This window comes from Sus scrofa, chromosome 7 (genome assembly GCF_000003025.6).
Source record: "Sus scrofa isolate TJ Tabasco breed Duroc chromosome 7, Sscrofa11.1, whole genome shotgun sequence".
NCBI lineage: Eukaryota > Metazoa > Chordata > Mammalia > Artiodactyla > Suidae > Sus > Sus scrofa.
Window position 1 is genome coordinate 95,117,676 of NC_010449.5, and position 12,121 is coordinate 95,129,796.

At 43.2% G+C, this 12,121-nt stretch overlaps 1 protein-coding gene across 42 annotated transcripts in view; it reads left to right on the forward strand.

The window, feature by feature from the left end:
- Nucleotides 1–12,121, forward strand: part of SIPA1L1 (signal induced proliferation associated 1 like 1) — a 378,935-nt gene that overhangs the window by 327,882 nt on the left and 38,932 nt on the right. For 22 of the 42 annotated variants that reach the window (XM_013989146.2, XM_021099444.1, XM_021099457.1 and 19 more), the window contains 3 exons: nt 1,896–2,020; nt 4,838–4,956; nt 8,447–8,889. In XM_013989146.2, coding sequence (XP_013844600.1) covers nt 1,896–2,020; nt 4,838–4,956; nt 8,447–8,889 — 687 coding nt within the window. Of the gene's footprint in view, nt 1–1,895; nt 2,021–4,336; nt 4,400–4,837; nt 4,957–8,446; nt 8,890–12,121 lie in introns of all 42 variants that reach the window. The other 20 variants (XM_021099427.1, XM_021099431.1, XM_013989140.2 and 17 more) reach the window with 1 other exon arrangement.

Consider the following 12,121-nt stretch of genomic DNA (forward strand, 5'->3'; position numbering starts at 1 on the left):
AGGTTCGATCCCTGACCTTGCTCAGTGAGTTAAGGATCCAGTGTTGCCGGAAGCGGAGGCATAGGTCACAGATGTGGCTTGAATCCCAAGTGGCTGTGGCTATGGCATAGGTCAGCAGCTGCGTTCCAATTCAACCCCTAGCCTGGGAATTGCTATATGCCACAGGTGTGGCCCTAAAAAAAAAAAAAAAAAAAAAAAAAAAAAAAAAAGGATAGGATCATAAACATTATAAATTAACTATCTCAGTAATTAATTAACTCAAAAATATAAAGAATAGGATCATGGGGCCAGTTTGAGTATATTCACTCTTCTTACCTAAACAAGGACCCCACTTAGGGAGGAAATGGCAAAGATCATAGTTAGTGAATCCTATATCTTTTTTTAAATGAGCACTTTCAGTGAAGTTTTCATAAATCAAGGTTTTTGTTTTTAATATTGGAAGTAACTTTGTTTAGTGACACTTAAGAGTTGAGTTTGTAAATGACTATCTTTAGTGCAGAAAGTAACAAGGGCATTGTTCTAATAGGAGCTTTACTAAAATATTTTATAGCCTTCCATACTTTGCAATTACTTTTATATAGATTTTCTCCCCGATTCATATAATAGAGTTGCCATTTTACAAATAAAGACGGGAAGACAGCAGTTGAGTGACCTTGGAGGAGAAGTGAACTTGGCTCCAGATCTTCCAACACAGCAGTTAGTAGTTCCTCTCATGCATTTATCAGTTTGTACCAAATAAGACACCTGTACATGCATCTGTCAGGCCCTGTTCTGTGTTTTATTCTATAGATTACTCATAAGTTCATTATTAACCAAATCTGTAAAGTTCCACATGAATCTTTGAATTTTATACTCTGGCTCTTTTTCACAGGCTTGGTGAGTATTTACCTTGCCGAGAATACTAAAATAAAGATATATGCTTTAATTAAGATTATATTATTATTTTATACAGGGAAAATTAAAACAAGCTCATTAAATAGCTAAATTTCTTTCCAGAAATAGACATATGCCTTTATATTTACCAGTTTACCTACTCTCCAGTTGCTCTCCCAAAGGAGATTTAAAAGGTATACTTTTTTTTTTCTTTTTTAGTCTTTTTGTCTTTTTAGGGCTGCACCCACAGCATATAGAAGTTCCCAGGCAAGGGGTCTAATCAAAGCTATAGCCGCTGGCCTACACCAGAGCCACAGCAACACTAGATCCAAGCCGTGTCTGGACCTACCTCACAGCTCATGGCAATACTGGATTCTCAACCCTCAGAGCGAGGCCAGGGAGCGAACCCGCAACCTCATGGTTCCTAGTCAGATTCGTTTTCGCTGCGCCATGACGGGAACTCCTAAAAAGTATACATTTTGAAAATGGTCCCTATGTGATGTAAACGATAGCAGTGTTTGTCTTTCAGACCTTAGAGTAAGTGCTTAGATAATATTTGTTGCAAGAATGAGTGGCTTAGTGATTTAACAGATTACCAAGTTAAGAGAAACCTCTGGGATGAGCCAGTTGGACGATATACTTGGAACCGTGGGATGGTGGCATTTTCCTTTTGGCTGTGAGTGACAGTCTGAGCTTAGCGACACGAGGGCCAGAAGATTTTGGTCTCTTACTGTATGTATCTTAGGTGGGCTCCGTTCTGATGGCTCCTGCCCTTGTTTTCAATTTATATACTTAGGATACATACCTTTCTGAACAGAGGGACATATACTGACCATAACTTAGACACGGTTCCAGCCTCCGTGTCCACAGGCATGAGGATGAGCACGCAAGTGCAGACATGTAAGGCAAACTCTCGGAGTACCTGTCATCAGAGTTTATAGTTCACTGCACCCAGGACTCCCTTCCCTTATGGGTGAGGTCCCTGATGTTGTCTCTGCCTTTGTTTGGGGAACTCGCCACAGGTTTGGAATAAGCCGCAGGTCCCCAGCCTCCATCGACAGGCAGAACACCCAGTCAGATATCGGCGGCAGTGGGAAATCCACACCCAGCTGGCAAAGAAGTGAGGATAGCATTGCCGACCAGATGGGTAAGTAACTCATTTCTACAAAAAGCAAGTTGCTTTTATACCAAGGTGACTTTGGCTACCTCTGGATGATGTCTCCAGAGCATCCTGTTCTGTAATATAGCCCTGGGTCATACGTGGGAATGAGCATTAAGTCTCAGTGAGCTTATGTGTCAGTGAAAGCAGCAGTTAAGATCTGAGAGGAGTTGAAAGATTCTAAGTGACCCCAACTTTAAAAACAGAAGGAACATGGAGATTATTTTCAGCACTAAAGTTAAAATGCCAGAGTACCAAGCTGCATGTGTCTGAAGTATCTCCTTCCTGCCCCGTTTGTTTTTGCCTAATATAAGTGTCCTGGGAGATTAGTGGGTATTCTTAATGTTGAGTTTTACAAAAGTAAAAACTATGCACAAAATGGGAAAGAGATATAGTTGCTGTTTAGTCACATCTATAGCTTGGTTAGGATCTTTTTCCTCCCTTTATGTGCTTTTCCCCCCTATTCTGCTATTAAGCTGTCAGCTAAGGAAATGTCTTAGTATGAAACAGCTGGAAGGGAAAGATTTGCATGAGCAAGCCTTCATTTGGCTTTCTGGCATTTAGTCCTTTCTTTCTCTTTCTCTCTGTGCAATTGTACAGTGGCACCAAAACAATAGTTGATACAGTAAAAATTTGCCACAAAACAAGATTAAGTTTCAACCTGGTAGCACCAAGGATACATAGTAGCTACACGGTTGATACATCAGGGACTTGAATCTGGACTGTTAGGGATTTTCCCTTTATCTTCTCTCTAGTAACTTTCCCATCAAAGTGGGATTAAGAGAAGTAAATTTCAGGGCTGGAAAAAAGACCCCATCATTTTATCTTCCCTGCAAATGCATCGTTTTGTTCTGTTTGAATGATTGTGCCCATGTTTCTGTGCCTGGGGCCAAGCTGGGGCTCCAAGCTGCTCAAGGAGAGGAGAAGGTCAACAGAAAGAAAAAGAAAAAAAAAAAGGAAAAACCTATGGTCATAGAAGGGAGTGGGGATGCATTCAGGTAAGACAGGAGTTGAGGAAGAGAAATGTAATTCTTAGCTTCTGAAGATAGGCTTTGTCCCATCACTTCAGTGAGATGTGCCTCGTTATTGAAGCCATCTGTCATTCCCACCCCTACCCCCCAGAAAACCTGGGCATATTCCTATCCACTGTTCTGCTCTTGACAGAATGTTTTTAATCCCATATGTTTTGATCCTGTTGAGATGGCAACGACACATGTGAAAAGGATCCCTTCTTCAGCATGACTTTAGCAGCTTTTTTTGGCTCCTGGTACAGGCTTTGAACAAAGCTGCCAGCGAGTCCTTTGTGCACTCTCAGTGTCACACTTCCCACTCAGGTGAAGTCGCACAGGGAAGGCAGTGGCATCTTGGGACTGGAAAGGGTGATTACAAGGGTCATCCTAGACCTAGTGTCATTCTTTCACATAAACCTTCCTCTCGTCTTTCTCCCCTTGCATCCACTTTAGTTTAGTGTCATTCCATGTTTCATAGATAAGACTCTGAAATTAATACTGGTCAGTCTTTTTAACACATTTATTCATCCTTTAGTTAAGTATACCTTTTCTTTAAAATGCAAGGTAACACCTAGAGCTTCCCAGAGAAGCCTCTTTTTTTTTTTTTTTTTTTTTTTAACCAAGTGGTAGCTTTTCTCCATCCAAAACCCAAGGCTTTAAATAAAATGTTCACATAAATTTTTATAGTTGTTGATATTCCAGGATTCCAGAGGAATAACTCAGCCTTTTCTAACTGACACTTCAGAAGGGATCTGGGGCTTCACTGGCAGAAGCCACACTGGGGAGAAATCAAGAAAAATAATTGCTATGTTCTCATTCCTCAGTACACTATATTGAGTATACAAAAGGCTGACCTTCCTACACTCTAATTTGTAAGAACACCATTCTCCAGTGACCTTCTGGTCACTGATTGAAAATGTTGAGCAGAATCGTGTTCGTTAGCCAGGCCCACCTGTCTCTGTCTATCAGCGTGTGATAAACTGATGCCCAGTGGAGACAGAGCATAGCTTGCTTAATTGGCTCAGTCATCTCAGTGGGGTTTGTTTTTCTGCCTCTCTGCGTTTGGACATGATTGAGAGTCAGAGTCAAAGAGGATGCCACCCAGTCGTCCTGTACGTGTTAGGAAGGGTGTTGCAGAAGTGCAGAACTGTTGCCGAAAGCTTTTAAGGATGTTAAAGAGGCCAAATCGCTTACCTTTCACCTTTGGAACCCCATCTTGAACGCCAGCGGAGTCCAAAAGGAAGCAATTGTTTTAAGTAAACTAGTTGCTGTGTGTCTTTTCTGTTGTGCTTAGCTTACAGTTATAGAGGACCTCAGGATTTCAATTCTTTTGTCCTCGAGCAGCATGAATATACAGGTAAAATATTTCCAAAGTGTCATGGTAAGTAACACGTGATTGCATCCATGCCTGTCTAGGTAATGTAGACCAAGCGAGGTTAGCTACACTTGGCAATGAATGAATTTCATAAATTTAATCCATATATCCGAGACGTTTCCCCCCAAGCCAGAAGTTGATTCCTAACTTTGCCGCATTGTTCATGGCCTTTGGTTTGGTGATACCTGGCTATGCTAATGTGTATGATGTGACACACTGTCACCAGCTGCAAGCTTTATCCATCAGCCACTTAGTTTTTGACATGCTGTCTCTTGTGTAAACTCTCAACAAGCTTCTTGCTGAAATTCAGAGTTTGCTGGCCAATGAACTCAGAGGTGCAATGGCAAGCCGTCTTGATTTGTCAACATGTGCTGGGATCTGTCTAGTGCCTGCACCATAATGTCCTGTGCTGTATTCCAGAGCCAACGTGCCACCTCCCAGCAGTATCAAAGGTACTGCCAGCTTTCCGAGAGAGCCCCAGTGGGAGATTAATACGTCAGGATCCAGTGGTTCATTTGTCTCCAAACAAACAAGGGCATGTAAGTCAATTTCAAAATTATAAAAATGTGAGATGCCTAATGATGTACCTTCCCTGCAATGTGAAAATGGTACCAGCCTGCTCTCTCTTTCCTGCACATGCTCAGAGAGGCAGTCGTCCTGGTAGAAGGTGGGCATGGCTGCCACGGCCCTGCAATTTCTACTGCCCACGTCCTTAAGCTTGCTTTGAGATAAAATGGAATTCCTCAGTGATATGCACCTGCTCTCCACACAGACTCGGATGGAAGGCCATCTGATCCCATCACAAACAATCCTAATGTTTGGAATAGAAATATGCTAGATACAGATTCTATTTGCTTACACAGTTGTAGGCATGAGATATGTAGGGTTGGAGCATCAGTCAAGGAGACAGACAGCTTCCCGACCGTGTTCCCTTCTGCTTCTCTTATCTTCCAGGGCTGCACACATTTTTGTCCTTTCACCGTAGTTCTCCACGAGTCCTTATCCCTTACAGGTAGAATTGGGAATAAGACGCTATTGTTTCCTCCCTTTTTAAATGCAGTTGATTTCCTTGGTCTGTCTGTTGACGAAAATGTATATTTACATTTATGTCATTCTAGAGAATGAGGAAATACTGTATTTCATATTCACTAATTTATAAGATACTTAGAACTTTAATGAGAAGGCTCATACAAGTTTTGCTTTAGTAAAATGAATATGGAAGCTTAAAAAGAGAACACCCATGTTCGTGAGCAAGCCTCCCTCCCTAGGCTGTGGGAGAGATTCACTGATGGGAATGGGATGCTGTCCCAGCTGCAGTTGCAAGTGGTACCTCGTCCTCGTCTGGCTGTCCCTTTCCCCTCCCTCATTAACAATGCTTCAGTTGATTGCATAGTCAAATAATATTTCGGATGGATTGGGTGAGATAAAATATATCCTTAATTTCACCTGTTTCTTCTTCCTTTTTAAAAATTTGGCAAGAACACAAACTTCCAGATGTGGTTGGGTTATAGTTCCATATACATCTATCACATACCTCACACTCTCAGCCCATCTGAATGCAGACCAGCCACATTGAACAGAGCCACCTGTGGCCCGGGGCTAGCAAATTCCACAGCCCGAGTCCAGCCCTAAAAAGTTCTGCCCTACCAAAAATAAATGATGGCCTTATGCAAAAGTTGTTATTGAGAAACACTAGAGAAGCACCTGCAAAGTAATGGGGACAGACCCTTTTTCAAGGGAGGGAGAGCTCTCGCTTTGAGGTGAGGCAGGCCTGCCCTTCTCCTGCCTCGCCCTGCAGCCTGCAAAGAGCATGCCCCTTCTTCAGCCCCAAGACGCACGTCTCTCCTCCTGTGGACTCTCCACCAAGCATCTGGACTTCCAGCCTCCAACTTAAGTATTCCTTTATTCAGATATCTTTTGAAATCGTATCTCTTTGGGAAGCTATAAAATGTTCTTTCTGAGCAGCTAAGCCACCGGGCAGCAAGGGTTCTGTCCACACTTTTTTGAGATATGATTCACATACCGTGTATTCACATATCATAATGTGGTGGTGTTTAGTATATTCACAAAGTTGTGCAACCAGCACCACCATCTAACTCCAGGACATTTCCATCACCCCAAAAAGAAATTCTGTACTCTTAGGGAGTCACCCCAACTCTTTCATCTTACCCCAAGTCCTTCATAACCACGAATCTACTTCCCATCACTGTGGATGTGCCCATCTGACATTTTATGTGAATGGAGTCATAGAATATGTGACCTTTTGTATCTGGCTTCCTTGCCTTGGCGTGTCTTCAAGGTTCATCCATGGTACAGCATGGATGAGTACTTCATATCCTTTTATGACTGAATACTAAGCCATTCTGTGGATGTACCACGTTTTTTTATCCATTGATCAGTTGATGGACATGTGGGTTGCCCTCTACCTTTTGGCTGTTGTGACTAATGCTACTTTAAAATACATGTAGAAGTTTTTGTGTGAAAATAGGTTTCCATTTTGCTTGAGTTGAATTGCCTCTGTGTTCCCACATTGGCTGCCCTGTTTTACATTCTTACCATCAATGCCCACTAGCCTTATTGTCTCCCACCGCCTTTTTTGAACAGCTACACCTGAGGCATATGGAAGTTCCCAGGCTAGGGGTCAGATCAGAGCTGCAGCTGCCGGCCTGCACCACACCACAACCACAGCAGCACGGGATCTGAGCCACATCAGTGACCTGTACTACAACTTGCAGCAACGGCAGATCCTTAACCCACTGAGTGAGGCCAAGGATAGAGCCCCCATCCTCATGGACACATACCAGGTCCTTAACCTTCTGAGCCCTAGTAGGAATGCCTGCATTTTTTTTTTTTTTTTTTGGGCTGCAGCCATGGCATACAGAAATTCCTGAGGCAGTGATTGAACTCAAGCCACAGCAGTGACAGTGCCAGATCCTTAACCTACTAGGCCACCAAAGAACTCCTGTCTGTCTTTTTAATTATAGCATCCTATTGTGAGCGAAGTGTTATTTCATTGTGGGTTTGATTTGCATATTTCTAATGACTAATTTGCATGTCCCTAATGATATTGAGCATCTTTTCATGTGCTCATCAACCATTTGTACATCTTTGGATAAATGACTGTTCAAATCTCATGCCCATTTTTTATTGGGTTATTTGAAGCACAAACATTTTAAACTTTGATAGAGTCCAATTTTTTCTTCCTTTTCATTTTTGTGCTTTTGGTGTCGTATCTAAGGGGCCATTTCATAATCCACATTCATGAAGATGTATCCCTCTTTAATTCTAAGAGTTTTATAGTTTTAGCTCTAACACTTAGGTCTTGGATCTTTTGATTTCTTGTTTATGTGGTAAGGACCCAACTTCATTCTTTTTTGACATTTGGATATCTAGTTATCCCAACAGCATTTGTTAAAAAGACTGTTTTCCCCCATTGAATTGTCTTGGCATTTCTGTGTAAATTTTACCTCTAAGCACTCCTTAGAAAGCTGTATTATGATCGTTACTCAACTACAGATGTGATAAATTCGTTTGAGTAATAAAAAAGAAAAAAGAAAAAGAAAAAAGCTGTGTCCTAAACAGAAGCTAATTGGGGAAAGAAAAGATGTCTTTAGGAAAAAGTCTTATATTCTGCCTTCTATTTACTCTGATCAGTAGGGTTATTCTATTTATAAGCCCTTAGCGGTATCACATCTATTTTAAGACTAGGACATTCAAGACTTTAATGACAGTTTAGGTTATTTTTCAGATTAAAATCACCTCAGTACTATTGATACTTTAGCATAAGCCAAGTAATGTAAAATGGATTCTAAAAAAAAAAAAAAAATCTCCCAGCGACCTCTGCCACGGAATCTTCTGAATAGATTTTTCCAGGTCCCTCCTGCCCTACTTTGTCTTGTCATCACGGGAATTTTTGAGCCTTGGGAACCCCGAAACTAGACACATGTCACAGGGTCGTTCCCCATGATTTTCTCCTGGCGTTCGAGAGGCAGAGACTGCATTTGAGCCCTTACCCTGCTTCCCTTGCAGTCTGACAGCCACTACTCGAGCCACTCCAGCAGCAATACCCTCTCCAGCAACGCCTCGAGTGCCCACAGCGATGAGAAGTGGTATGACGGGGACCGCGCCGAGTCCGAGCTCAACGGCTACAACTACCTGCAGGGCACCTCGGCGGACAGCGGCATCGACACCACCTCCTACGGCCCCAGCCACGGCAGCACGGCCTCCCTCGGGGCGGCCACGTCGTCGCCACGCTCGGGGCCAGGCAAGGAGAAGGTGGCTCCCCTGTGGCACAGCTCCAGTGAAGTCATCTCCCTGGCAGATCGGACTTTAGAGTCAGAGAGCCACGGCATGGACCGGAAAACGGAGTCCTCCCTGAGCCTGGACATCCACACCAAGAGCCAGGCCGGCTCGAACCCTCTGACCAGGGAGAACAGCACGTTCAGTATCAATGATGCTGCTTCCCACACAAGGTAACTGCCCTTTGCTGTGCCGCTCCTGGCCTCATCCCACCTCCCTTTGCTCAAGAGTATAGGAAGAAGGGGGATTTTCACGCAGTGACAGTTACTTTTACATACTCCATGCCTTTTATTTACCACCCAAATCCTTTATTCCTAATGCATCATTTTAAACGGTGAGAGAAGTCTGCAGATTTGTGCTTTGCGGCTGCCTTTGATTTTATGAAAAGATTCCTAACTGCATACCAGAATGAGAGAAGAATTTCATAAGGTGGCTTCCAGCTAGCAATGGAGAATGTAGAGTGGGACAGTCTCTTGAAGACATTAGTAGAAAATCGCAATCATAATTTTAAAGGAAGGGGGTCTTTCCCAAGACTTACATGCCATCGTGTATGATACCGAACCGCTGCACCGCCTCTCTGTCAGAAAGCATCACTTACCCAGTGTTTGCACAGTCATTCGTTTTCAGTAATTGGCTCCTGACAGTGAAGTGTTGCAGGGGCTGAGGGAGAGGGGTGTCCAACAGGAAAGCGTGGCTAAAATTAGACCAGCCCATCTACCTTTCAGAATAGAAAAGTACACATTCCCTCGTATCCTTGGAGATCCTGCTGATAGCAAAATAAATACTATTTTTCATTTCCTCTTTTGGATTTGAGCCTACCGTCCAAAACATGACAAGATTCTTCCCTTTAGGGAAGAAATGTTCCAGAACCATCTTTTGGGACCCGTCGATCTCTGTGGTGGTTTCTCCTTTTACCTCTTACCGTTGCCAGTCATTGATCAGCTCGTGTGGCAACATCCAACCTTGCCGTCTTCCTGGCCCCTTTTCATTATCATGCCCCAAAGTTGAATTTAGTTTTACTTTTCAGATGGGAATCCAGGCACATAATCTGGCAGTAAAGCCCAGATAATGAGAGAAGACATCCTTGAGTTAATTTGGATGGGTTTAATTTGATCAGTTAAATATTCACGCCTCCCACTGTCTGTATCGGTGCTGATAAGATTCTCAAGCTTCCCATCCTTAACAACTTCAGGTTGGCCAGACGGTATGAAGCATTTTCTGAGTTTATCTTTTGTATAACGTTGTAGTAATAAAAAGTGATTGCGACAGGTCTGGAAACTGCATGACCCTCAAGCGGAAGGGCAACGGGGAAAGTCATCCTGGGATTCTTGAGTACCAGGCATCCAGTTTCCTTTCCACAATTCAGAAAATAGAATGTTTGATTCAAGTGGATGGAGATATTTAGAAAAGTAGAACAGAAAGCTGGGCATTAAATACCATAATAATGTAATATAGACATGGAATCACTTGATGCAGAGTTACGCCCCTGGCTTGCTGTTCCTGGCCCGCCCACCACTTCATTAAGCGTGGCCTGTGCATTGACTCAGAACAGTTGTCAGGTCAGAATAGTTCCTCTGGGGTTTTTAGGTTTACCTTGCTGCTTAGATCTTGGTTTTCAGTTCTTCATTTTGAAAGGAGGATATCTTTTTTTGAAATGACACCCCACCTGGGAATATATCTCTGGTCTGATTTGATGGCAGAGGAACGTTACAGAGGTCTTGTCTAGACTGTCATCACCATGGAGCAAAGTTGAAAAGGGCTGGGCCTCTGAAGCCAAGGCACAAAACGTGGGCTGTGACATCTGACAAATCTTAGCAAATCCCAGGGGATCTACGAAGTCCCCCGCGGAAAGTCACCACCTGGCCTTGCATCATCTGAATGTGCTGACTGGGGCTGCCTGAGAGCCTCAAAGGATTATCCACATTTTCTGCTTCCGACTGACCATGCAGAAATCATTTGAATCATCATTTAGAAATAACCCTTCTGTTGAAAACCAAAGTTGCCGGGAAAGAATGTGGCCTTTCGGGGAGGATGGCAGGGCTTCCCACCCACTGATAGGTTGAGTCACATTCGTTCGCGACTCTGGTAAATGGGGAGGCTTTGTGACTTCAGTCTGTTGATCTTGGCAGAGTGAGCTGGATAATCAGAGCTTTAGCAGACTTCCTTTCCTGGAGGAAAGGGGGACTTAGCCACCAAATGCACATTGCTAGAGAAGCTAAAATCACTGTAAATTAGAGTGTTTGTGTCCTCAGAAGACAGGAACAGCAATTAAGTTGTGGAGATCTCTTGACAATGCATAAAAGAGCTTGTACCTGGGACTTGGTGACAGAATCTAAATTACAGTGATTAAGTTCCACTGCGTATTTCTGCCTGGGTTGTGTTCCTACTCCCTCTGTCCTCCAGTCTCCCTGCCGATGATTGTGCAGGTCTTCCTCCCCCCACCCCCCACCCCCCCAGGAGAACTGCCTTCATGTAGGTTAGTAATTACATAGGGTTTTTATGTTCGGATGTCATTAAGAGGAGCCACACACACTAAAAGCTTTCTACAATTAAAAAGTCTATTCATTGCTCTCAAGTGTTACGCCCCAGAATATATACATATTTTCCTGTGAAGCTTGGAAGTTCAGGGAGAGATTTTATCTATATTTCATTTACTTATTTATTTGGCGATAGCTGTTTCACTTTCAGGTCTTAAACCACTCAAAAAATTGATTTGTGGTGAGCATGGAGAGGTGAAGATACTTCCAATGTTTCTTCATTTTTTTTTTAAGTTTTATTGAAGTATAGGTGATTTACAAGGTTGCGATCATTTTGCTGTACAAAAAAAGTGATTCTGTTATATATGTACACACATCCAATTTTAACATACTCTTACCAGTTGGGTTCATTTTTTTTTTTTTTTTCCTTCGAGTTCTGGCCTGGGAAGTAGGCGGTGCCAGTTTGCGTGGTGACCAAAGCCTTTCTCAGTATACGGAAGTGCTGCCCAGTGGCATTGCTGATAGAACCAGATTCAGACCATGCATTATAAAGCTACGAGCCCTGCTTACACACACACATCACTTCTGCAGCATCCTCACCTGACCTGTTCGAGCTCCCAGACTTCTGTACCCACTCCTGTTACCACCCTTCTGCTGCTGCTTCTTGCTTCCTGGAGGCCCCTTTAGAGCCTGGTGCCAATTAGTACCCACTGATGTGAGCACATACACACTTTTCCTGCCCTCCAGTGCAAGAGGATTTTTTCTCACCCAGTGTGTTCATCCTGAGCACCTGTGCGTAGTATGTGCCACCATGGGCATAACAGACTGGAGCGCCATAGCCCACATTACAGGTGCTCAGTACATTGTGGAGAACAAATAGGAATAACTTCTTCCTTCATGTTCCCGCTTTCTGTCTAATGGCTTACCT